At 41.6% G+C, this 25,968-nt stretch overlaps 2 protein-coding genes across 2 annotated transcripts; both read right to left on the reverse strand.

Annotated features, from left to right (window-relative positions):
- Positions 1-457: 457 nt before the first annotated feature.
- LOC142560049 (uncharacterized) lies at positions 458-12,191 on the reverse strand. The gene is made up of 4 exons (XM_075671824.1): positions 12,012-12,191; positions 10,459-10,860; positions 8,347-8,713; positions 458-7,274 (listed from the first exon to the last, which is right to left on the reverse strand). Exons 1-4 carry the CDS (start codon positions 12,014-12,016, stop codon positions 6,540-6,542), a joined length of 1,509 nt encoding a protein of 502 aa, XP_075527939.1. The 5' UTR covers positions 12,017-12,191; the 3' UTR covers positions 458-6,539.
- Positions 12,192-13,988: 1,797 nt separating this feature from the next.
- On the reverse strand, positions 13,989-25,753 carry mRpS35 (mitochondrial ribosomal protein S35). Its single transcript, XM_075671825.1, has 8 exons — positions 25,488-25,753; positions 24,448-24,524; positions 23,356-23,581; positions 19,694-19,833; positions 18,557-18,666; positions 17,794-17,863; positions 16,579-16,704; positions 13,989-14,382 (listed from the first exon to the last, which is right to left on the reverse strand). The coding sequence occupies exons 1-8, from the start codon at positions 25,633-25,635 to the stop codon at positions 14,158-14,160; spliced, it is 1,122 nt and encodes a 373-aa protein (XP_075527940.1). The 5' UTR covers positions 25,636-25,753; the 3' UTR covers positions 13,989-14,157.
- Between the last annotated feature and the right edge of the window lie 215 nt (positions 25,754-25,968).

A 25,968-nucleotide genomic window follows, 5' to 3' on the forward strand; every position in this document is an offset into this window, starting at 1 on the left:
GCAATAGTGTGCTTATTTAGACCTTGTTTACAGAGCTGAAACAGTCCAACGGGATGCAAACTGAGTGCAGCTGCAAACATGTGAAAACAAACAAAATAAAAAGGCAAGACAAGAAAGCAAGCTAGAGGAGCTGCTGTAGCTTATAAACTTAAAACAACTGAGAGACGTCACAGCATGTGATGTCTGCTTCATATTGTGTGCTATTTTCTGCTTTTGTAGGTTCCGGTCATTCAGTGTGCAAACAAAATTACACAGCTAAGGTATGAATGCATATTGCATAGCAATTCGCACTTCATTTTTGTGTCAGTGTGAAGTAGCCTATAGTCGGACACAACTTAAGTCTACAGTGAAGCCCCGCCCACGCCTCATAACCACCAGCCACTGTTCCTCCGTGAGGCTGCAAATAGTTCGTACTTCAATCTTTCCTTGTTACCTAAATAAGACGGTAACTACAATACATAATATAAGTGCGTGATTTTATATGTTTTCACTCGTCTATTACAGTGGAACTTCGGTGAAAGCCTAACTCTTTATTGAACTGGTATAAAATGCTTGCTTCGCTGCAAGTATTTATTGTCAAGTTTCACTTCAGTTGGCAGTGAAGTTTCATGAGTAAAACGAGCTCAGCAGTGAAATGAGCTGTGTTTGAAGAGTGAAATGCTCAAACTCCATACACTTCATCCATGTCTGTTGCACACCTCATCGCTTCCACCGATAAAAGACTTCAAGAACAACAGATGCTCCAAATGTATCAAGTACGACGCCTTTTTCAAAAGGTCACACAACGATTTTGTTTGCTTCTGTGATTGGCTGGTGGAGTAGCACAACCCTGTGTGGTCCATGTGCCTTGGTTGCCAACTGCTGTTTTTTTAAGTTGTATCCTACCATAGTTAAGAACTGTATTTGTTTCATACATAGCAGGCAAAGCTAAAACGGCTAGAGGGACTGCTCCCACTACTCGCATTCAGGACTAAAAATAGTGCTCCACATTTCAAAGAAAGATGTAGGTATGCATCACATAATTTGATGTAACATCATCTGATATTGTTATGCCACAAAATGTTACCTATTCGATGCAAAGTGCTATAGATTTTTTTTTTACTCGAGAATGAGCGGAGTAACATGTTTATGCAACCAACAACTACAGCCCACCGTTTGCCATCAAAACATAGTATTTGCATACTGGAAGCAAGAAGGTGCGCAAACAATACATCATGTAGTTTTTTTTCACTCTCCAAGCATGCAGCAACTATGGGAAAAAGCACTTTTCATTTTGCTGCTGTTCTAAAATGGAATAGCACATTGGCTTATGCGAAAAAATTCATGAAACAAAAAGTGATCACATGGCAGCAGGACATTGCAGTGCTATGGCACTCGCTCCGGATAGCATGTTTGCCTGCTATGCTACTACTCTTCTTTTTCTTTTTCCTTTATTCTTGATGTGAGGATTTGCTGCAATGCATGAAAATAAGAGTTAAATAAAAGCTTCCAACTTTGCGCCATGCAAGAACTGCAGCAATGTCTTTGCAAACTTGTCCATCACTAAAGAATTGTTTTCAGGTAGGTCTGGCTTCACTCCATCCTTTCTTAAATACTTAAGTCTGATCGCCCACGTTCCAGGACACATTCAAAGCAGGTGTCGAGCATCTTGCATTAGCCGAGCACTTGCAGCACGTTCCCTGGTCATCTTTTGCCGATCCCCAAGCACAGACTACCTACTACTCATATTGCAACCCAATGTAGTTGCATGATGGACAACATAACAAGTTGAGCAACGAGTGCCAAAAGGTCACAATATTCTGCTCTCATGTGACCACTTCTGTGTCATGATGTCATGACAAACACAGTGCCTGGGAAATGAAACTGGTTCACAGAAAGCTATTATAGTAAATTATTTAGGGCATTTCAAGCCTTGCCATTATATTTGCTAGGGTTTAGAAGTCCAGGACCTTCGCTGAACATATGCACAAAAATAAAAAGTTGATTACTGTGATGGCATGTAGTGTGCACATGTAACAAGCTTATTTGAAGTGGAATTCCTTTGCAGTTGGCCTTTGACATGCACGCTGTGCGCTCTTACAATCCAACATTCTTATGTGCTTCCTTTGTCAAAAGTACATCCATCCAATAGTACAACAGTGCAATAGGCACTGGTCAATGCAGATGCAAGGAAAGTACTTAAAAGGTAACCTGGGACTCGACATGGAAATGCATTTTGCAGTTGAGGCCATGCCATTCCTGTAGCACAGAACATGGCATTCATCCTAAAATTCTATTTTACTGACAGTTCATCAGTGCCACCATGATGCCTGATAGTAGTCTGTAAAATAGTAAAAATGAGCAACACAGTAGAAGGGGAGGCAAATTTTTTTAACTAATGTTTAAGCCATGCACATAATGGGTCACCCATAACTCTTTTGTTACCACTTCTATTCAAATCAATCACCGATGATTTGGTTACCCATTTCAACAGGTGGCATAGTTGCTCACATGCATAGCGCTACCCTGTAGGTAGCCCGGCATATCAGTTTCGCACATATTTAAAAATTATTTATTAACGATTCTGTTTTTGCAGCTTATGCATTTAGAAACACCAATTAGTTTTCTACAATTTGTAGTGCTGCATTATGTGCTAAAGCTTTGTTTATAGTGAGAAAAGCTTTTTTATCTTAGACCCCTGAAAATGGTCGATTTCTCATGGTAACAAAAAGAGTAAACTTGAATGGTTGGTTGGTGCTGCAGTAAAATTCTTGGAAATCAGTTCCAAACAACAATGAAACCACAGCACACGTGTGTAAACACGTACATCTATTCAAAAGGTGCATCAATTTTTACGTACAGTGCTTGTTTCAACAAAAACCAAAAAGGCACCATAAACCCTTCTTGCTAAAAGTGCATTAAAAGGCATTTGATACTATACATATGAGATTCATTCAGCATGAGAAACACAAAAGCATGAAAAGGCATGCGATTAAAAAAGTAAAAAACTTGGCAAGGTTACAACAGATACAGTATACACCGGATACAATATACATCATGACATAGACTTGGTTGTAGATCTGTACTCACTCTGCACAAACACTGGTATTAGCACAGCTCCTCTACATCAGTAAGGCACTTCATAGAGCTCCATGGCCACAGGTAAAAATATTTGCACTGTAGAAGAGTTAAAATAGCTACCCAGGCCATCCACACAATTATGACTGAACAATCAAAATGTTCACTATAAAAATCATTTCCGTTAGTGTGACCAAATAATGGCACATGTCACATTGACTTTGTTCATGATATCACTGACAAGTATAGTAAAAAATTGACTAATATGTAAAATTTTAGATTCTGACTCAATGCTGAGGCTGTATGGAGTCACCAGGATGGGTCTGCTGATGTAACAGATGACTTTGCATTCTTAAACATGATGGAGAACTCAGAAGCAAGAAAAAGACAGCGGTGCACAGGAAGAACCACCAAAGTAGTTGAACAAGTGATGTCTCTGGAACCAAAGTTTCAACAAGGGAACTTGTTGGTACTTGTGACTTGAGAGTACGCAGAGAAGGGAATATACAGTTTTCTGCGAAAGTAAGCAAGCCCACCAGGTTGACAATGCCAGTTTACATGTGAAGATTATTTCTTTTGTTCACCTCTACTCCTTGCAAGAATCAGTGCCCCCCCCCCCCTTCATTATTTACATATATTTTTTTAAATGTGAAAGCGTCAGATGGCCCATTTATTTGTATTGTAATTATTTGTATTTTTTTCTAGGCAAATCGCGATTGAGAAAATCGTTCCTGATAGGGCTCGACCACAATCTAAAGTGTCCTGTGTCACTGGAATGTTACTTATGTCACCCTACCTGATGCTACCGTTTATGCTCCTTCCCCATTGAGAGTTGGGGAGAGCGAGTTACGCAACCATTGTGAAAGGAAAGGAGTTTTTGCCGTGATGAGGACATACCCCTTGTCAAAAGGTTGGGTCCAGAGGCGTCCTTTTTTAACCACTGTTGATGAATTCAGAAAGAAATAAAGCAGCTGAACAATTCACCCAGGCCAAGAAAGGCAAGGGTGAATTCACGGGCATGACAGGAAGGCAATGTCTCATCACATGCCTGTGTCAAGTTGTAAAACTATGAGCGCAGAATGTGAGACACTGCAGTGACTAATAGTTAAACTGCCATCTTGGTTGAGCTTGAAGCTGCCACTGTGGCATTAAGTTGAAGCTCTGTCTTGAGCCTAACTCTGGTTTTCCTGTCTGAACACATGGAGAATGTAGGACTTTTCCCCTTGCACAGCTGGCTTTACATAAAAATTTTGAAAAACTTGGCATTTTACTTTTATCATTCTTTAAAGTTCGTTTGCAACTAGATTTTTTAGAAATTAGAATGATCTTTACCTAATGAGAGGCTCTTTTTGCTTTTTCTATGTATTAGCATGAATTGGCAAAACATCCTACATCCTTGCTTTTTCTTACAAATTGTGCACTCTACTAGTGTTCTGTTCTGATGATGACTTCATTCTCACATGCATGTAGCACTCAAATGAGCACATATGAAAATGGAATTAAGGACTAAGCTTATTGTCATAACTGAGATACCATAAGTGGAGTGTGTATTTAAAAAAGTTTGAGAAAAGCTTGATGTCTTGTCACTGCCAAGTCTCTAGCTGCACCAGGGCTATCAAATTCATTATCACAGAAAGCCTGACTGCAGATTCTATGACTCAAATAACATTGCAATAAGTTTCGAGCTTCTCTGTCACAAAGCCTGATTGGATGAAGGCCAGACTTCCTGACAGTGCTTTTAGACACCATTTTTGAAGCGCTACCCTAATGATAACTTGCAGTGAGCAAAGTGACAAAGCAAAACGTTCCCTGCTTCTTAAAGGCCAACTGCAACAAAATGTTTGACTGCATAAGAAGCCTCGTTTGAGACAGTGTTGCTTTAAAGCAGACCCCGTGCAAAGTTTGATATACAAATGGGTCCATCACAAGAAAGCTGTTGAAGGTACTTTTTTGATGCCGAAAGTAAAAAGAATGTCACCGATTCTGAATGTTGAGAATCAGCATGGCTCATTGGCATGACCTCCATGATTGTGTGGCATTTGTGGTATGCTGAACATCCTTGAGGCTATGGTCTTGGATTTGTGTCATATCTGCTGATCACCTGATGCACATGTCTGCTTAGGTGCTCTTTTGTGGTTGTTAATAAGGAAATTGGACAGCTACCAGTCCTCCAGCTTTACCAAAATTGCTTTATATAGTACTCACTTATTTATGAATTTAGCCAAATGAAATTTCATCGCAGTTGGCCTTTAAATAGAAAGCCTGGTCATTGACCAAGTCAAATTATCACTCTGGTGTTTCAGAATCCCCATGCAACCTTTGTTCACGATCTTGCTAATGTGGGTACTATACTGAAACTGAAACAACAAAAGCACAAAATGGCTCCTTTTGCTGTTTCAGGTTCTGTGCAGAACTTTTGCTTGCTATCTTGTGAACAAGGGTTTTCTATGGAAGTGGCAAATGCAGTGGTGGAACAGCTGCAGCTATTACGCCAAGAGCAGTAATTTGGGCCTTCCTTCTCCAAAACGCCATTTTAGCGGAAAATTGCACCAAGTGAAGCATAAGAATGAGAGTCCCTTGATGCTGCCTTGGCAGTAAAACTGAAACGAAAACGTAAAGCATGCCATCGTCAGCCATCATTATCATCTAGAGGTCAGTGGAGCGGCCAACACCGTCGGTTCTCCACTCGCAGTTTTCTTGCTTTTGTTCGAATGTACTGGTGCTGTGCGGTCTTTTTGTATGTGTTGCAGATTGGTATTCCTCCTACCAGCATGGCATGTTTCATGGCACAGCTATACTGGGTGTATCAGCTAACGTTAGCCAAGCTGTTACAAGAGAGAGAGAGAGAGAGAGAGAGAAGGAGCATGGTGCAAGATACGATCATAACACCATAGGTCTTATAATCGTATCTTCCAACATACTTTTTTGTTCTTTTAGTTAGCAGCTTGGCTAATGTTAGCTAGGACACCCTATAGATATATGCTAAGAAACCTGCAAAAGTCTTCACTGTAACTTTGGTTTGGTTGCATGTGTACTTAAGCATCATCTTGTTGCTTGTTTGAAGCGTGCTGAATATGCAACACCTTATGCAAGTCTAAATTATATAAGCAGGGTTATAATGCAATATACGCACATGGGAAGCCATTCTATCGAAAATATTGAAACTGCTTCAGTAATTTTCAGTCCGAATGCCTCTGTGAGGTGCCTAAAGTTGGCTCTGCTATATCTGTTGACTATTTCGGTAAAAATTGAGATATCTGGTATATAGGTGCATTTTGAACACTGTGCCAAGATGATTGTCGTTGCTCAACATCAGATTTTTGCGTGCACCAAGACCTGTGCCAGAAGGTAAAATGGCTGTCCCACCACTAGAGACGTCGATAGTATAATTTGACTTGGTTAGTGCCCAGCTTTTCGTCAAATTCTTAATTACACCACTTCTGCATTGCAGAAGTTAGACTAACCAGTAACTCTCCATGGCATCACCTTGTGCCCTCTTTTCCAACGTGAACAAGAAACTTTGTTCTCAGACCTTCCTTTGTTTCCCGCACTTTACTCATAAACTTGCTCTCCAGCTTCCACAACATCTTGTCCTTCACAGTAAAACGGAAATAGTCGTCCTTACAGAGGGCTTCCATTTCAAATGGGCACTTAGCCCTGTAGTGGTTTAACTGAACATCCTTCTTGTTCAAGAGGACAGTTCGCTGGAGCTTCCGATAGAGAGGGACCAGGGTGTAGTGATTAAACACAGCCAGGGAGGAGTTTGTGGTGAAGAAACTCTTCACCGCAAACCCTGGTCGTGTGAAGTTGGCTGACCTTGTAACACGGCTCAGGAACCAAGACCAGCTCTTTTCACGCTCGAAGTGGTCAAAAAAGTAGACGTTGGGCACTGCCAAGGAGGCGTACGTTGCCAGCATGTTAGGTGATGCAGAGACGATGTCGTCAAGCAACTGCTGCCACGTCGTGTGTCGACGCGGTAGGACAACTTCGTCGATGTCAACAAGCAGGACAAACTCGTGGGTTGGGATGTGCCGGTAATAGCAGTCGTTGTAAGGGACCAGTTCATGCCGGCGCTTCTGCCACGTGTTGTTGGCAAGGTAGTGCCTCCGCTTGGCTGGAATACGCGGCTCATCCAAACCTGGCAGCTGGATCCTTTCGAATTGGACCCGGCGAAACCGGCGGTAGTAACGTAAGATAAGGTCAACTTTAGGGTGGACCTGCAAGTTAAAGTCACAATTTAGCTCCTACCTTTTGAATGCTTAGGTGCATGAAAATTTTTATTGTGAATTATTTGTGTACATCACAAGGCAGCTGTAGGTATATTATAAAATACTCAACACTGATTGCAATATTACTTCATGAATAATTAGTCAATCATCACAACATTCTGTGCTTTTGAAATAGCAATGCAGCAGCCTTCAAATTCCATTATGAGAATATAATGCGAGTCTTGTACCCACACCTCTTGGAGCACTCAGAACAATGCCACCCCCCCCCCTTCTCTTACTCTATGTGAAATTGCCATGCTGAAGATCATGAACATTGAAAAGGTTGTATTCTTGAACTAGCATTGAATCAATTATGGACTAAAATAGGAGATATTATTTCTGCCATTTTTTGTACTCAACAGCGGTCATAAAATGTTTAGTTGTAAATGTAGCTTTTTGCGTACTTAAACTGTTGTGTTCTTTGACGTTCTTGTAGAAAGTATTGCAAAACCAAATAAAAGCTTGGCTTTGTCAATTGCTACAATTTCGTTTTCTTATAGGTGCTATAAATTCAATTCTGAACTTGTTCAGTGATTATCTAATGATAGCACTTCTGTATTACCTAAGTATTTGAATAAAGATATTGTAAGATAAGGTATAAAACTTTATGCAAAACTCTTAAAAATGTATGAGGTCTATTTGAACACACAACATGAGCCATTTGTGTGAAGCAGCATATGAAGCTATAAAAGTTCTGTGTTAACAAGTAGAAAGCTCACTTTCTTTAAAGAATGTTTCTGAAGCAAAGTGAGAAAAAAAAAAAAGGGTAGCCTTATTATTGCAGCATTACTATTGCTACATACTATGGGCTTTCAAGGTTTACAAGGGACAGGATTTCTGAAAAGGCTGAATTTATCAAAACATTGGCATGTAGCCTGGAATGCAAAGTTGCAGCCAGCAGCAGAATGTGTGACAAAATGTTGGATTCCATTAATTCTGATGCTACATGCCTGAACCAAGCATAACTGCCTTATTTACAGAATCTGCACCCCTGTAAATTTTTAAAGACTGTGCATGTTACCTGAAAGATGTAGAAGAACACAGTGTCAGCACCTAGGAGGAATTGGAGCTCGAGCCATTCCACCAGTCTGGCAGAGATGTCTTCTGGAAAGTCCAGTCCCTTAACGCACACCGCAATGCCACGTTTTGGGTCTTTTTCGGGAGTTTTTGGAAGAGCCAAGGAATTGGGTGGACAGGCACACGGCTCGGCAACAAGTGACACATTGGCCGGACCGCTGCTAAGAGGACTAGAGACATTGAATGGCACGGGACAGGAGAAGATGAAAGGCCGGTAGTAGCGGCCAGGTGATGTGTGCCCATCCCATGCTGGAACCCATATCTCAGTGCGATCGGACTCAACCACGACAGGACGTGGCAGCTCCTGGTACCTGCATGTAGGCCACAAGCGCAGAAACAGCATTCACTCTAAGGCTGCAAGGCAAATCTCTCCATGTTCGTAATATGATGCTTTCACCGCTGGTTAAGTTGTTGCTATGGGCCAGTACCCAAGAAAGTTGAAGGCTACAGTAGTTTAAAGCGGCCGCGAACCACCCCTTGGGCTTGGTGAAAAAAGGCAGTCTGCGGATAGCGTACAGTGCTGTGAACATCTCAGCCAAATTTTGCAGTCGTGCACGGCATGTGGAGCTCATAAGCGAAGCGTGAAGTCACGTATTTATCAAACACTCTTTCCAACAGAAGCCTTCTCACTCTTTTCTGGTTGCTATATTTCGTCATACAGCAAATTTCCATATGCAGCCGCTATTGGCCAATAACTGACATCAATGAGGAAGGGTGTTTGGATTAGCCCACTTTTTCTTACTTCTTACTGTCTGTATTTATTGACTCAGTTTAATAAACAGGCTCAAGTAAGAAAAAAATCTGCATTTGAAAATTTTGCAAGAATTACGTGCTTCCGGAAAAAGCCGACTATCGTCTGCTCACGTTCTGCCACGGCTGCACATGTATGAATTAAACTTGGGCCACTCTGCTTATCGGTGTTTGGTCATTTGGTCCCGCTAATAATTTCAGCTAATCTTGAACACTCAACTAGCCTCGAACCATGCAAAACTTAAGGTCAGACCATACACATGCTTGCCGGTGTGCACTCACTCCTGGTCGCTTCTGGCTAGATGCCTTGGCAGACATCGCAGCTGTTGACAATGCATCAAACTGCGCAAGTTGGATGTGGCTACTATCCGTCGGTCAAGTTGGTGCAGGACGAACTCAAACTGAACCACGTAGCATGAGTGCGAGTGCACAATCCAGCCCTGTTGTGTTTGAAGCAAACGCTGCGCATACGTACTAGGATTGTATGTAGCTGTGGTATGCTACGTAGCTTAGATACCGTGGCTGCCACAGGGTGCCGTGATGAGCTCGCTTTCTGAAGGCAACCGCATTTTGTGCATCGTAGGCACCACAATCAGAAACCATGCCATCTCCGTGAACATCCAAAATCAAATTTGAACTGCGCACCACGGCGACATTCAGTAGGCAGAGCGTTGCGGACTTTCCCCGCTCGACTGTAGCCTTTGCAGTGCAAAACATTGAACAAGGAGCATGAACACCGGACCATAGGAAATCTTTGATTACCAATAACTCTGCTTCTGCTCAACATATTGAAGTAGTTTTTGCAGCAATGTATAACTGAAATAATCTATTTAAACTTTGAATGCATTTCTTGACTTCAATAAAAAGTGATTCAGGGCCCCTTTAATGGTAAAGCACTGCATGCATGATGTGGAATATCTGTGTTTGGCTTTCACTTGTGGTAAGCTGTCCTGCAGTTTGCTTTCAATTCCATTTCTCTTATTAGTTGTACATTTTAATTCAATGTAATGGTTCATTTCCTTTATGCTTTTTCTAGCTTCATTGTCAATTTCTTCATATGGGTGTAACAAAAATCTTTGGTTACCCTTATTCTTCTCACTCATTTCTAAATTGCATCATATAACCACAAAAACAGCCTTGACAGTTACGCTGCCACCAAGCATGAAGCAGAAGGCAACTGCACAAAATATCAAGTGACAAACAGCTGTTAGGCATCTAATGTAAAGGCTGGTATTGTGTTGCTATTTAGAATAAAACAATCTACATCTTGGAGCTAGGGGTCAACATTGCTCGTAAAAGTGCTCACCACATCTGGCAGAAGAAGCGAAGAGAGTCTGCATCCTCTGATTTGATGACACCAAGGAGCCTGACATAGTGCCGATTCTTTCCACCGTGCACCCACACCCGGCTGTCGTAGTGTGCCGAAAGCAGGTGCAGGTCGGGTACGCCTGGGATTCCTCCCTGCCATCCAGAAGCTGGCGTGAACTCAATGCGTGGGCACTGTGTCGTGTGCGTGTCGCAGAAGAATGTGTGCACTTCAGCTTCACCTTCGTAGGCTAGCAGCACTGGAATTCTTCGGCGTGGTGATCGAACCAAGCGTTCCTCAAATGATCGTGGCAGATAGATGAACAACACCAGCGCAAAGCCAACCAGTACCAGGAAGAGGGTGAGGATGCGCGGTGTCGGCACGACCCTCCGCCAGCTGCCACTGGAAGACATTATCAAGACACTGCCTATGTGATCAAACCTATATGAGCTACTTACATGTTACCATATTGTAATGCAGCACCTTGCCTGTCTCTGCTTTACCTTGTAAATTTTGATCCTGCCCCCACCTCTTCCCCAATTTCTTTTCTACTGATACTCTAGACATATTTCAATCACTGATTAGGTAACGGCCCCATCATCTTTGAACTTCACAGCATCTGGAAGGTGGATGTTCCTTACAGTTTATTTATTTATTTATTTATTTATTTATTTACTTATTTATTTATACATACTGCAGCCTCAATGGGGCTATTGCAGGAGTGGGATGAACTACAAACATACAACATTTATAAACAAGCTTGCATGAATTGTTCAGTGGTAGCGAACGGATATTGCCAGGTAATGAATTCCAGAATTCAATTATGTTCAATTATTCAATTCAGATAACTAATTCTTTGTTCAGTCTTTTCGTGCCAACCAGGTGCGCTGTCGGGTTTTTGTACAAAAATAAATGTATGCTGTTTTCCTGCCAGTCACCCTAGGGAATGCAAACGAACAGAAGCGGTTTCGAGGCGGTATGAATGGTTATTTTTACGCTCCGGAGAACTGAAACGAAAGCCGTAACAACAACAACAACAACGAAAATTCGGTTCGACACTCTCATCATGAGGAGCAGGCGCTCGAAATCAAGGTAATGAGAAAACGCTTGTACGTTGAAAAGTTTCGTGGACACGGACTGTGAGGCAATTTCACGAGAAGCACGCGCTCGAATTCACTCTCGAGGCGCAATCACACGTGCCTAATATTAACACACAGCATTTGGTCAAGTCGGCACTTTGCCGTATGGGTGTTGGGATATTTAAATTAGGCCGCACTTTTTTTACGAAGAGTACTCTACGGCGCCAGCTTACTAAAACTTAGTCATGTCCGAAACATCTGTTTACCACGCATATTGCGCTCCCCTCCTTGTGCGAGCGAGTGACTTTGCTTGTTACTGCAAGTCATCCACAAGCAAATGCGCGATCATTGGCGTGATATGTAGCGCAAGTGCAAACGCTGCTAGACTCCCTACGACTTGAGCTGGTGCGGCCCCGCGGTACCCCGCAGGCCGTTTCGAAAGTAAATCGAGAGAGATCTGTAGTTTGTACTAACCTCATCTCGGTTCCATTAAGTTCCGTTTACAACATTTCACGCCGCTGCGACTGGTTGGCATTCACATCACGCCTGACACCGTCTGGTGAAAGGCTAGCAAGGCCATGAAGCGATGTAGGTACACTCTAGATGTAGACAAGAATTTTTGACTTAGAGCGCGGCCATGACGGTTACCCCGGTTGCCTGAACAAATTTTATACCACGCTAACGAAAGGTTCTCACACACCACGAGTATTTTTACGTCAGAAGTAACAACGAAACTACCCTAACTACAGTTGAAAGTAACTTATGTGCACTTTTCTCGTCTGCTTTTTTAAATGTTGTATTATTGAGCAAATTAGTTTACCAGCCGCGGAATCGACGGCGTACTGCTGCTGGACGCGCAGTTTTCTTCTTCTTCTTTTCTTGGGTTAATTGAAGTTCCGAACCGTCTAAACGGCAGCAACAATACCGGCAAGCATCAGGCGGACCTAGATAGCACTATAATGCTTGTTTTTACGAATCAATTTCGGTTTTGTCATCTAGGAGGTGGACGCGTCGCTCTGTTCCTGCGGTCGTTGCGGCTGCTACTCTTCACGCTCAGCCACAGAAAACTCGTGTTTATTATTTTTTTTAAAATATAAACGATGTCATACTTCGTTATAGCTACACAACTAGCAAATTTTGCTGTTGTGACGACATGTTTGCCAAGCTTAAAGCTTGCCGACTGTCATCTGAGGTGCGAGACGCGTGTGGTATTACCTACATCTTCGAAAGATATGTGTCGGCACTCCTTTAAAAAGGTTGTAGGTGCCTTGTGGCTAAAAACATGCGGTTAAAATGGTGTTCTTCACGGATGCTTCCGAGTCATTTGTGTTATTTTGGGCAAAAGAAAGTATAGTAGTAATGTTTGATAAGATTTGCAGTACATGTGCCGGACATGTCATAAAGAGCAACCATGTTTGAAATTTTTCTCTTAAACACTACTTGAACAGCTCACACAAATATCTTGCAGCACAGTTTTCAACTATATGTGCAGAGGGATGAAAGCATGCTCCTTCCCAATAAGCAAGATACACATGAATTTTTCGGTAATAATTCAACTTTGGAGGCTACAAAGCACCCTAACTATTAGTGGAGACAATGCAGATTTATATGAAGCTGACAACGTTTGAATTTTATTCAGTGTGCCCAAAGACGGCATATTGGTGCTTTGGAGTTGATATGCACATTCTGTGGAGTGTACTTGTCAGCAAGCATTTGTTGTCCAGTTTAATTAGTTGTAGGCTTGACATATTGAACATACAGGACTTGCGGAAGACAACGTCGGCGCTGTGTGTGGGTGCAGGAAAGGAAAGAACAGCGGCCCTGTTGCGTTTGTCTGCGCTGTTTGTCCAATGTGTCGACGTTCAATTGTACTCAAATTGTACCCAAATTGTACTCTTGCAGACATGAGTTTGCTTCTGGATGCAACTTCAAAAAAGTAGAGTGAAAGTAGCAGCAACAGCAAAAGGCAAATGACTTTTCCACTTTCCTGGCTTTTAATTTTTTTGTGTTATACGAAGGTCTTGGACCTCAATATCCTTGAAAATGTAATCGCAAGCATCAAAGTGCCACACATACTTTACTAAGTACTGCTATTGCTAATCTACTGCTATTACACTGCTGTATCTGGGCTATGCAGTGAGTAGCAACATAGCAGACTATTGAGCGAGCAGGAGCGAGTGTCAAAATATCACAGTGTCCTGCTCCCACAAGTCCACCTCATGCATCATGACACATAAACCTTATGAGGAACGAAACCAAAACTGGTTTGTTGCATAGTTGTAGCAAATCACTTAGGATGTCCCAAGAAATACAAGTAATTCTTCTAGGGTCTCGAGTGTCCAAGGCACTTCATTTAATGCAAACAATGAAAAGCTTAAAATGTCATTTTTAGTACTCCTTTAAGGGCCATGCAAGTGTTTAAGAAAACCAGCCAATTCTTGACAAGAAACATAACAACTCAAGATATTTTATTATTCTACATTGACAAGCAGCAGTGCTCACACAGTCTTTGAGAGCTGACCTCGGATACCGAGCACTGGATCTTTTGGAGTGCAGCTCCTTTACTACGCCATGTGAAAGTCTTGCAGCCACATTTGATTGAAATGTCCACACACGCAGCTCACGATGCATGCACTTCTCCTGCCAGTGGACTGAGCTCGGTGTGCTTTAAGCCTAACAGCGAACACACGGAGCGTTTGTACTTGTCCCATGACTGCAGGCTTTCTCCTCCATTGTGAATCTCACACACAGCCTCTGCGTAGTCCTTGACTTGAGTGACACCCTTTACGTCGTCATCTGTGCATTCAGGTGGCAGGTGCTGCACATGGGGGTGAGTAATATCCTCCTGTAAAAGAGAATTGCGGTTCTGCTGCAGGTCTGGAACATTCATGAGGATGGTTTAGCTCGCAGCCAACTCCAATTTCCCCATTCGAATTGTATGTGTAAAAATGCAGAAATGCTTTTATAAGACAGCTACGTGACTGATTTGATGAAACTTGTTACATTTGAGAAAGTTAAGTAATAGTTAGTGTAGGAAGCATACTTTTTATTCAGGGCGTAGAATTTTGCGATAAGGATTAATGTAATTGAAGCATGAAGTTAACAAATCCATAACCCAGCACCGACACAGATATTGCAGTTCTGTAAACTGTATCTGTTAGAGCACCTAAAGGGGGCAAATTTGATACATGAATTTACAGCTTGCCTGAAGTTGTTATACTGTTTATGAGGGTTTTGCAGAAGTCCTACTCACAAATTAGTGGTATATTATTGGAGCAGAGTATAGCACATCAATTTTGTCTGCTTTAGATGTATTATTAGGTGCGGTTGGCAAAATAGTGATATAGTTTTTGATTGCCGAGGTACAGAGTTGTAAACTTGACACCAGAGTTCTTCTTTTTTCACCCAGTTTTGCAATATTCAACTTTTTTTGTTGTTCACAGCCTAAATAAAAACTTCGCTTTCTACAGTCCCTATATTTTAACTTTCTTTATATATATACAGTAAGCCTAATCAACTTTGGTGCAGTTGCTGCAACGCAAAATAAATTTCTCCTTTCCCATGCATTTAGATGGGAGCGCCCAAGCTAAAGCTTCCCACTGATGGGGAAATCTTCCTTCAGCAAGACATGGGATGTTATATTGTGTATGCCAGTAAGCTAAGGCTCCTTATCGAAGTGCACACTAAAGAGTAGTACTGGCACAAATTTTTTAAGTTTGCAGGAATGCAACCACACGCTTTTTGCACACAAAAGGATAACATTTAGCAAGTATGAAGGTTGGAAAACACTTAAGGTACAGCAGGCTCTGCTTAAATGGAACTCAAAGGGACAGAAAAAAAATGTTTTGTCTGTGAAGGATGCAAGAATCACAAAAAGATGTATTATTTCATAAGTTGGGGGGGGGGGGGAGGGGGGATAGCACAGCTTCTTTCACTCAAGGCATTTGTTCATGTGCTCTCATTTTTCAAATGTCACCATCACAATGCACCAAGGAAGGCAAAAAATGGGCAACATGAACACCGCAAAGCAGCTGCTAACAGCACGACAGCGCAACTGGCTGGTGGATTGGATTTTTAAAAGTATTTGGCATAACCAATTGGCATGTTTGTAGAACTACTCCTGTTCATATGAGGTACAACAGCTGATAAGGACTGAGGTGAAACAGCGCGAAAAAAACGAGGACACCAGGAAACAAATACCACAGACAAGCGCTGTGGTATTCAGCGCTTGTCTGTGGTATTTGTATCCTTGTGTCCTCGTCTTTTTCGCGCTGTTTTACCTCAGTTCTAAGTATGAACCAACTAGTCCTCATCAAGATCTTAATAATGCTGATAAGGAAGGTGCGCTGTTGGTTTCAGTTTCGTTTAACTGGAGTTCACAAAAATAAGCATTCCATTTATTAAGTTTCTTAGAGTTTCTTAGCATTGTTTTTATGGGTAGTCAACCAAAGTGGGTACCCCTGTCCTGCTTATGCAGCATATCTGTTTAAGTGAGTTTAATTTATTCAGAGTCCACCGTAACTTAACTTGACATTAAAGTTTCATGTTTCAAAATTACAACACCGACATTGCTGTGGCATCATATAGTAATTAATTAGGCTAGGTATGATGACTGTGTTCATAGAATACAGCAAGAGGGCTGTATCCATCTTCCCACTGTTGTTGTGTGTGGCATATCTTGCATTAAATGCTATACAGTTAAGGGCAGTACAACCTGTGATGCATGAACTGTTGTTTTAGAAGGATGAATAAGCTTGGTATCAGGAACCTAATCTTGCGCTTGTAGTTGCACCTATATTGAATTATTGGATATAGCAAAACAAATTTGAAATGTTTCTTGCTGATATTAACATGTGTAATGAATATATGCTCATAATGCATATTGTATATAATGAAGGCATTTTCGTGTTGGATGTAACTTCATTAAACCAGGTTCTACTGTATTAGCAATAGAAAAATAAGTTCCCACTGTTTTGCTGCCGCACCTGACAAGTGACTTGCTATGGTTGCATGCTCTGGCTAATGATCACGAGAGCCTTACCTGGCCAGCCAGTGACTGCTGCATACGTCTGACAAAACCAACCGCATTAGTTTCTGACCGGCTCTTCTCCCAAAAGAAGCACTCCATGTCAGACTCGGCCTTGTCTGCTTCCCAAGGCTCTGTGTTCTGGGTTTGAAAAGGGAGGCGCTTTGAGTTGATCATGTGAGCAAGTAACACAGCCTCTCGTGCAAGCATCAAAGTCCTCGTTAAGTTTTTCACATTTCATATGCTCTGAATGGTTCCACATTACTTGAACAACTTCATAGATAAGCCTTTGCATTTGTGTTACATTTGTGTCATGTTTATTCCTCTCGACATGAAGCAAACAATTGAAAACTGAAATGCAAGGCAGCTTGTTCGTCTGTACAGTTCGGTATCTGAAGGCAGAAAGCATTGCCGCAGTGTTACTTCATGTGTATGAAAATGCATACAAATGTGAATGACTTCTTCAAAGAAAAATTTTGCACTAAACAGTATTAGGAGTGCATGAATGCAGTTGTGTCCTGCGCTGATGCCACTACTATATTTCTACCAATATTAAAACAACACCATGCTTCCACTGTGGCATTTACACAATTTAGTAGTTTAAGTAAGACATAAATTGGCATTATTTAAGCGAGTTGAAACATGATTTAACAAAGGATTTGCACATGCACACCTGCTTGAGTCACTTGAGTCAAGCACAAAGTTTATTCCTTTTAGGGCTGCAGCGGCGGTGCTGCCAGTAGGTACGGTGCTTGCTCACAAACAGTGGTGCTGATGTGCTCCACAGCTTCGTCTACCATGTGTGATGAACTAGTTTAAAATGCCAGAGATTTAGCTTGTCCCTAAACATATTACCATTTCAGGAATATCAGGTTACCGGAGAAGTTTTTGGCAGGAACATACTGCGATGCACAGTTTTAATCAGAGAGCACACAAAGCTAATACTGTGCTGAGTTATCATACTATGATGTAAAGGGTCAGTAGAGACGTAATCATTAACACGCAGTCCTTTCATGATTTTCCTTCGATAGTAACACTCAAACAACACAAAAAGGTTTGGAGTACATTGTAGTTGGGCAAAGTGTCACAAGTTATCGCTGCCAGCATTGCTAGTGCCATTCACAGCTCCAGTAACCTGGCAATCTATAAACAGTAATAAGCTAACAGACAAGCTAAAACTCTATTTTAAAAATGATGGACATGACAAATCACAAGACTATATCCACTCACCCAAGATTCGTGGTACACAGCAGTAAGAAGGTAATGGGCGTAGTCATAGTTCTGTTTCTTCAGTGGACACCTAAGGCACAGCAAAGGACGGTGAAAAAAACAATGCACGAGTCTAAAAGGCACAATGGAAACAGCTATGTTGGCACATAGTATAGTATACGCACGGTCAAAAGTGGCTTTGCAAAATATAGATATCACAATTTTTCATGCAGTGATAATTTTAGCTGCAGCATAGAAGCAGAGCACATCTGCTGCATGTCTGCAGTTGTAGCCACATACTGGCAATGCATTAAAACTGGGAGAACCAATTTCTGTACGTGTTCTTCCTCAGTACAAGCATGTCAGTGTGAAACTTTGGGTGCCTTCATGTACACAATCAACAGTGGCTTAAATGACGGCAAAGTAAAATGTAGCTTATGGTGTATTTGGCTAGCTGTTTGACTACTTTGCTAGTGCCAGTCAGGCCGTACAAGACTGCTTTAGGAATGTATTGAAGGAATAGGCGGGTCAAATAGTGTTAGTCATGCTTCATTGTTGCCATTTCAGCCCACTTGTGTTCACAATAAAGCTTAGCTGCTGTTTTACATGCTCCTTGAAGCATTGCCGGAGCGCTCTGCGACTTCCAATTAAATGTGCCTTTAACAAAATGCAACAGCCTGTCACTATAATGAAAGCAGATGGAAAATGAGTAATGTTGCCGGTGACACATCCAGAAATGTGTACCATGCAAGAAATCAAGCAGTTTTGAGCCTATATGACTTGCCTGTCAGTGACAATAGTGAGGAAATCAGTAGCGGGGTCATAGCGGTCACCAGCCAACCGAAGGAGCTTATCCCTTGCATGATAGTCAAGCTCCAAGTTTGACAGTTTTACCTGAAGAAGCATAATATATGTAAATAAGGTGCACAATGGATGTTTAGAAGCATGCCATGAACACAATGAGATATGGTACGTTGCAATGCCTATAATAAAGCCAAATTTCATATGCGCCTTTTGTTACTAAGATGTTTGTAGCACATATGCATGGGGAAGAAAAAGAAATAGTCAAGACACAGTGCTACCTTCCAACAGCATTTTATTCCTAGGAACAGCTATTTTAAAATCAAATCAGCTTCAATCATTTTGTGTGTCAGCCTGTTGTGGTCTTTGCTTACAAAGATACATGCATTAAATGACTGCTTATGTGCAATCACAGCTGTTGCAATTATGCACAAGCCAGCCATCACATGCATTCTTAACATGATCTCCATGTTCTCTGAGGTTTTCATTGATGCAGTGACCTGTGTGACCTATGTACTGCTTCCCACATGGTAGAGATATACAGAGTGTTACAGAAACAGCCAAGGAACTGCACATCTCATTAATAATGGCATATGAAGAAGCCCAAATTGTAACGATGGTCATCTTTCATTAGCAACCAGCAACTCTTCTCATTGGAAAGGTAACATGAACTGTCATGTTTTTGCTTATGCCATTTTATGTGCTAAAAGATATGTACTTGTGTTTGAGATGGCCATTACAGCAGCATACTCAGCAAAATCTGCTGTTTTTTTCTGTATATGCTCTGAAATTGCAGTGATTGGTGTTTTTGTCTGCAGTTGTGTCCAGCATGACCTATATTAGATGGTAATGCATCAAATGTTTGTTGTTTTTTTTCTTTATCTTTGTCAGCTTGCACAGGAAACATCACAATTCCCATTCTCTGAATCAGAAGCACTGCAACTTTCCTCTGTTTCTATATTGTTGAAGATTTTCCATGCAAAATGCATAACAGCACATTAAGGACCAAAATCTGAACATGTCAAAAAGAGGGGGAGAGGGGAGGGTGAACAGGACTCCAGGAGTCTAAGTGAGTGAAAGTGCAAGAAGGCATGATAGATAAATGCATGCTGTGTCATACCCTCAGCGTAACAATCCTGGACCTGGGGTCTCTGATTGATGGGCTGGCATGGCAGTAGTCACTGTCAATCACTTCCACTGGGAAATGTTCTTCACACTTTTCATCAGTCTCCAGACCAGCTGGCCATGGGGTGCAAAATTCTGTGCAAAGAATTTATGAGAACTAAAAAGGATGCCGACCACAGGGAAAAAAAAAAAAGGAAACACATTTTGGCTTCTTTGACGGGCAAGGCTCGCAATGATATCGAGAGCACAATAAACAAAACTATATGGTTTCCAAGACATGACATAAACAATGAGCATATATGTGGAGAAAAGTTCTATCATTTCGATTAAGCGTGGATTCTGTAGTTTGGATGTGATTATGTGATTCCAGGTGATGTCTAGAGGCCAGGTTTTTTTCCCTTTTCAGCATCTTTGCATTATTGCAGTCAATTGGGCTCCTCTTCCGTGTGTTTTGCTAGAATGTTCGATCTGATTCTTTTCTTTTTTTTAGATCATTAATATGCTGCTTTATGCTCTAAATTTTCTGTTTCGATAGTATACAGTGTTTTTTTTTTTTAGCTGCACCCAATTGTTAAATATTGCCTGTGGCAGATAGCACAATTCTAATCCTTGGTCTAAATTACTTGATCACGTGGCCATTACTTCGAGCAATCAGAATACTTAATAATTCACATGATTACAATAATTAACGTTTTAATTATTGACATTACGGCGGCGACTATTTAAATCTACAAACGGCTGATGAGTTCGCAAGGTGTATTCACTTGGAATTAATTCTCAGGAATGCCCCAGTTTCAAGATATTAATATTCAAAGTGTTCGACAAAATGCATTGGTGTTCCAATTACTTTTGTGCTTAAATGAATAAAACAGCATTTTATTTAAAAAGTAGCTGGAACGCCATTGCATTTCGTTAGACATTTAGAAAATTAATATCTTGAAACTGGTGCAGTCCTGAGAATTCATTCCAAGTGAATACACCTTGCGAACTGACTGGCTATAATTCGTAGATTGAAATAGTGGCCATAATGTTAATAACTAAAAGGTTAATTAACGTAATTATGCTAATTATTTGTATCTATCATATAAGTAAAGGCCTCCTGATCGAGTAATTTAGATCACGGATTAGAATTTTTAAAAATTTGGTGCAGCTAAAGAACACCCTGTATACACAATTACAGTGCTGGCATAAAATATGGCACATACACTAGGAATATTTTTTTGGGAAGCCCTTGAAAGAAATTTTATCAGCTATGATGGAAAACCTTTTCATTACACTGAAACACGAGCTTGCACCGTACTTGTCACATGTGCCCTATTGGCACAAATGTGACACTTAGCTCAAACAGGTAAGTTGCATTGACAAGTAATCACATTCATTAGGGGGGAAACAGCAGCACATAACAAAAATCACACATTTAACATTCAACAGATCACTCCTACAATCTGTAAATTCAGACAGTCTATTTTAGACACTGGAATGCTAACTAAAAGTGTGTATACATTCCTTCTGTGCTTGTTGGAGGTAAGGCATGTTGTTGGGCTAGTTGGTTCATAGATTCAGCAAAATTTTAAACTGTGCAAAGAAGACAAGACGTGCACAGAAACATAGGCACACACATAAAGCGCAGACTTCCAACTGGCTTTATTTTGTGAAGGCAGAGTACTTGCAAGGAACAATCGCAAAGAAGTTGAAGGCACAAATGAAAAATAGCATGGCCACGTGTGCATTAAGAGTGCTAGAGAGCCCTATTGTGTCCATTTAATAAGACTATTTCTTCTCTTGATAGTGATAAAAAAGGTGAGCTAACGCAGTTTTCACCCTTTTTAGCTCTGTAGAATGGTATTTTCCAGATAAGGCAAACAGCTTTTCCTGTCGCAGCTCTTGCAGAGCAAGGGGATGTTACGCCCTTGCAGGTGTGCATGGATCACTTGTGTTCCTGCGCACGCTCACTGAAACAGCGGCCAGTTTGACCTGTGTAAGACCGGCCGCACGACAGGTATCTCATAGATAACATTAGAGATGCATTTAGTGAACTTACTCGATGGTTCTTCTAGCATGAGCAGTACTCCTTTATTGCTTTAGTCAGTACTAGTGGGCACACTACTGACTAGAGTTTGCAAGGTGCTAAAAAGACGACGAGAATCCCATAGCTTTCTACAACCTTCTTAATGTTGTGAGATAGACAATGCAAATATGGCATGACAAAAGGTGGTTCTTGGTCGAAGTGTTGCTCTTTTCTTTAAGGAAATTTTAGTTTTTGAAGCAGGCTTTTGGATGTGCTGCGAATTAAGTGATGCTGGTAGCCAGCAGACAGTAGACGCTCGACCTGAGATTTGCAACTAGATGATGCTGTGTATGCACAAGATTTCTCTAGGGCAGATAGGTATTTAGACATGATGATACCTTGTTTCACAAGTTCTGAACGTGTGCACTCTTGTAAAGTAATAGACCTTGTTAGACCTTGGATTATACAACAGACAAACGTGGGAATTGCTGAACTGCAATTTTAGGTCTATAAACTGGATCTGGTTGTCCTTAGTCAATTCATGGGAGAAAGCCAAACCTTGCTCCGCAGAGGAGAAAGTGTGAAGAACATCAGTGACAACACTGTCAAGATTATTAGTGAGAGAGTTATCTAAAATCACTGAAAAGTTGTCGACATAGCGAAACACGTGTAACACTGGGAGTTTGGAAAGTTCTTTTTCTCGGCGTCTATCAAAAAAGGCCATAAAAATGTCACACAGCACAGGGGCGACAGAGGAACCAATGCAAATACCATATTCTTGTACATAAATGTGCCAGTTGTGAAGGGTGGCTGTGGAGCTTAAGTAAAACTGTAACAGCTTCGAAAAATGCTCTGTACTAGTGCCAGTTGTATTTTGAAAGTCTACCTTGCCATGCTCTTCAACACTTTCCCTGATGGCCTTATACAGTCCCTCCTATGGCATAGAATAGAAAAGGTCTTCTACATCAACGGAAAAGGCTGTAGTAGCGAAGGTCATTCCTTTTTCCAAGGCCTGCACAAAGTCCTTAGAGCTGCGAATGAGGTACGGATCATGGTGTTGCTTCAGGAACGAATCCATGGCACAGTGCCAGGTGTCCCTCTGAAACAATAGTGTGAAGCGGGCAATACACCTAGTGCGTTTTGCCAGTAAAGAAAATTTCTAAAGAGTCTCTGTCTGCTTCAGAGGCAGAAGTTGTGACAGCATTAAGATTAATTTTCTTCAGCAACTTGATGGCTTGTTTCCTTCGAAACTTGGGACAGAAATCAACAGGCTTGAAGCGCTCTAGAACAGCTTGTTGGGCCTTATCTTCAAACGTGCCTTGCAGCATGACAACAAAGCTGCCTTCCTTATCTGCTTCTGCTTCCATTATTGACAGCCCACCTTCCCTAAAAATGCTCCACTCGGCTTGTTTGGTGATGGACAGGTCAAAATCTGCAACATCTTTTATGTAATAAATACATCATATTTTGCAACATAGAAGTATGAGACATTGTTACATGACTATATCTTCCTTCAATGTGTGATGGACATTTTTTGGTCACGAATGCAAGCAGTTGGAGAAGTCTTTCCTTAGCCTTCGTAGTGTCGCCTGCTACATGTGAAACATGACTTTGATAAGGTTTGGAACTGTCAGGTGAGGCATACTCACGCCGGAGGACCTTGGCATGCTTGGAGAGATGAGCGGGTGTCAGGTGAAGGAAGTTGGGCACTTTCATGAGCTCCAAGTTGGCATACTTGCCCGGTGGTGCCCCCTTCTGACGGTAACCCTGACGCAGCGGCAGCGGCACCACTGAAGGACGAAAGGACTGTGCTGTGGGCCACACACTCGGCCAGTCTTGGTCCACGGGCATGCGCTCGCTACGTGGTTGCGGAACCTGTTTCGAGAGTGTGTTCCAATGAACTGAACACACAAGCAGCAGGAGCCATGTGTGTGTATGTGCAATTTTTCTAACTACGATTGGAGGCCTATAGCGCATCGCAGTGGTACACGTCTATGCTGCTGTCTGGCATCGTTGTGTTGCAAACACCTAACCATGTTGGCTACTTGATAGAAATCATAACTAGTAAAGGCACATGGTGAAACTAATCATGAGCATTGGCGTTCTATTTGTTAACGTCAATATCAGATGGGATTACTCCATGTAGTACAAATACTATATTTCTGCACAGTCGCATGTTTCTGCACTTTGTAATTCAGTGCAATTAACTGGCACACTTCAGTTATGCTTTGACACACAGTAAATGGGTGGAGTAAGTGGAACTGATGCAAGGAAAGAATTGACTGGTGCAAGTAATTTTTACATTAAACTCTCATGAATCACACAATGTTTATTATACTAAGCAACATTCATTATTTATGTGACAATGATTTGACTTTTGCCTGTTCCAGTTCCTTAATTTGTGATTAGTAGATTAAATATATGTGAAGTCACTAAGAGGTATGGCAAATTGTTAGGAAAATGAGTCTAGAGTCTACAATTTCCTTACAAAAGCCAGATGCACAGTTTCAAATTTGTAGTCCAATACATTTCCATATGAATGTTGAGCATGACTAGTTTGGCAAAGCTCATGAACCGACGCAAACAGGAACTGCAGAGTGTAACATCACAAAGATGTGCAGTGCTGCTGTTACATTCGACGTAAGCAAAACAACAATAAGCAGTATCTGTGATTTTTGTTTATGAACACGCAATTAATATGCCTAACTTGTCAATTATTGATGAAGTGAAAATGAGCTCACATCAAACTTGATTTCCGGCCGTTTTTGTTTCGGCGGTTCTTTTTGCTTGTAGAGATCCAGCTTTCGAAACTTCCGATCTGCAAAGAACAGCATAACAATAAATATACACAGTACTGATTAACGTCACACGAGTTCTGCAATGCCGATAATGTAAATTGCACTGTACTTGACCTACAGTTGCCGGTAATCCAGGCTGCTGGGCATGTATGAATCTGCCAGACAAACTGTTGTGTGGCAGTTTTATGGCAAAGTGCGTTGTTGGTAGACTTTGTACATGTTGTACACAGAATAACAAGTAGAACAGGTTGCTCAATTACTACTGATATGTAGGGGGGGGGGGGGGACGCGTCACGTGACAATGCACACAGGTACACATTATGTGAGCACAATAACGGCTAACTATAAACCAAATTTTATTAATGAAGCATATCGATCACATCGATATGTTTGACTTTGACGTATTACGATCAATATTCTTTATTGATTACGCTCGGTGAACGTTGGCCATCACTTTGCGCATGCTGAGAGTCTTAAGTGTGCACATATTTTGAAGTGATGTTTTCCAACAAAGGTGAGTAATTGAGGGCTTGTTCTGTGTCCTTCCGCGTCATTTTTTTTTTTTTTTGTCGTTCGGTGTAACGTAGATTAAGCTCCTGTCTAGGCGTTTGTATGTTATGAAAGTGCCATGGTATAAGGCGTTCAACACGAAGTGGGCTGTAACTTAGTGTAAAGCAAACGTTCAAGCTGTATTGTGTGAGGAATCCAACGAAATCAAGATGATCAAAAATGCAAGGATAACCAAACAAATATTTTTATACCCGATAGGCGTGACCGGTTCCCTCAGAGCAAGCATCGTTCGCTCTACCGGCTCTACCAAGGCGAGCGGAAGCAACGACTCCGGCTATGTATTCCACCTTGATTTACTTTGTAAAGGAGTGAAAAGTTTTTTCTGACAGCAGCCTTGTGGAACTCAACGCCGGTCATATTGGCGATCGAAGGCAACGGCCAGCAGAAAGCATATCAACAGACAGTCTGCTCACCTTCTTCTAGGTTCGTCGCGTCCGATTTGTCTTCAGCAGACACGAAGGACGACATCCTTCGGGCTACTGCCTTGTTTGATGCGGACGGAAGTATTCTAACGCAGTTATGCACATCGCGAAGCACTGCGATGCTACGTGCTGGCGGCATATCGACTGCAAAAGTATGGTGTACTAGTACACTGCAGCAAAAGCAAAACGCAAGAGAAAGTCGCACACACGCGCGAAGCACGCCGAAACGGCCGAAACTACAAATCCCGCTAAGACGTAAGGATTGCCCAGCGAGAAGGCTCCAATACGGCTGTCACACCGCTACGGTAAAGCGGCGCTAGTTGTCTGCTACAATAAAGTTATCAGTGAAGGGGCGCTGGCGTCTGTAGCGATATAGTAAGAGGTGATTGGTGGAAGAAAAGCAAAGAAACGAGAAAAAAAAAAAAAACGGAGACGTTCAAAAGCAAAGTTCACAATAGGGGGTCAGGAAATT

Source organism: Dermacentor variabilis, chromosome 10, assembly GCF_050947875.1.
Source record: "Dermacentor variabilis isolate Ectoservices chromosome 10, ASM5094787v1, whole genome shotgun sequence".
In the NCBI taxonomy this organism is placed as follows: Eukaryota; Metazoa; Arthropoda; class Arachnida; order Ixodida; family Ixodidae; genus Dermacentor; species Dermacentor variabilis.

Excerpts from the sequence above, each read along its gene's own strand:
- mRpS35 (XM_075671825.1), bottom strand. The coding sequence starts at position 25,635 with ATGCCGCCAGCACGTAGCATCGCAGTGCTTCGCGATGTGCATAACTGC. Across the intron at positions 18,667-19,693 it reads CCAGGATTGTTACGCTGAGG|GTAAAACTGTCAAACTTGGA; the intron begins GTATGACACAGC and ends ATGCTTCTTCAG. Across the intron at positions 14,383-16,578 it reads AGCAGTCACTGGCTGGCCAG|GAGGATATTACTCACCCCCA; the intron begins GTAAGGCTCTCG and ends TCTCTTTTACAG.
- LOC142560049 (XM_075671824.1), bottom strand. Across the intron at positions 8,714-10,458 it reads CGCTTCTTCTGCCAGATGTG|GTACCAGGAGCTGCCACGTC; the intron begins GTGAGCACTTTT and ends GCCTACATGCAG. Across the intron at positions 7,275-8,346 it reads TGTTCTTCTACATCTTTCAG|GTCCACCCTAAAGTTGACCT; the intron begins GTAACATGCACA and ends TTTAACTTGCAG.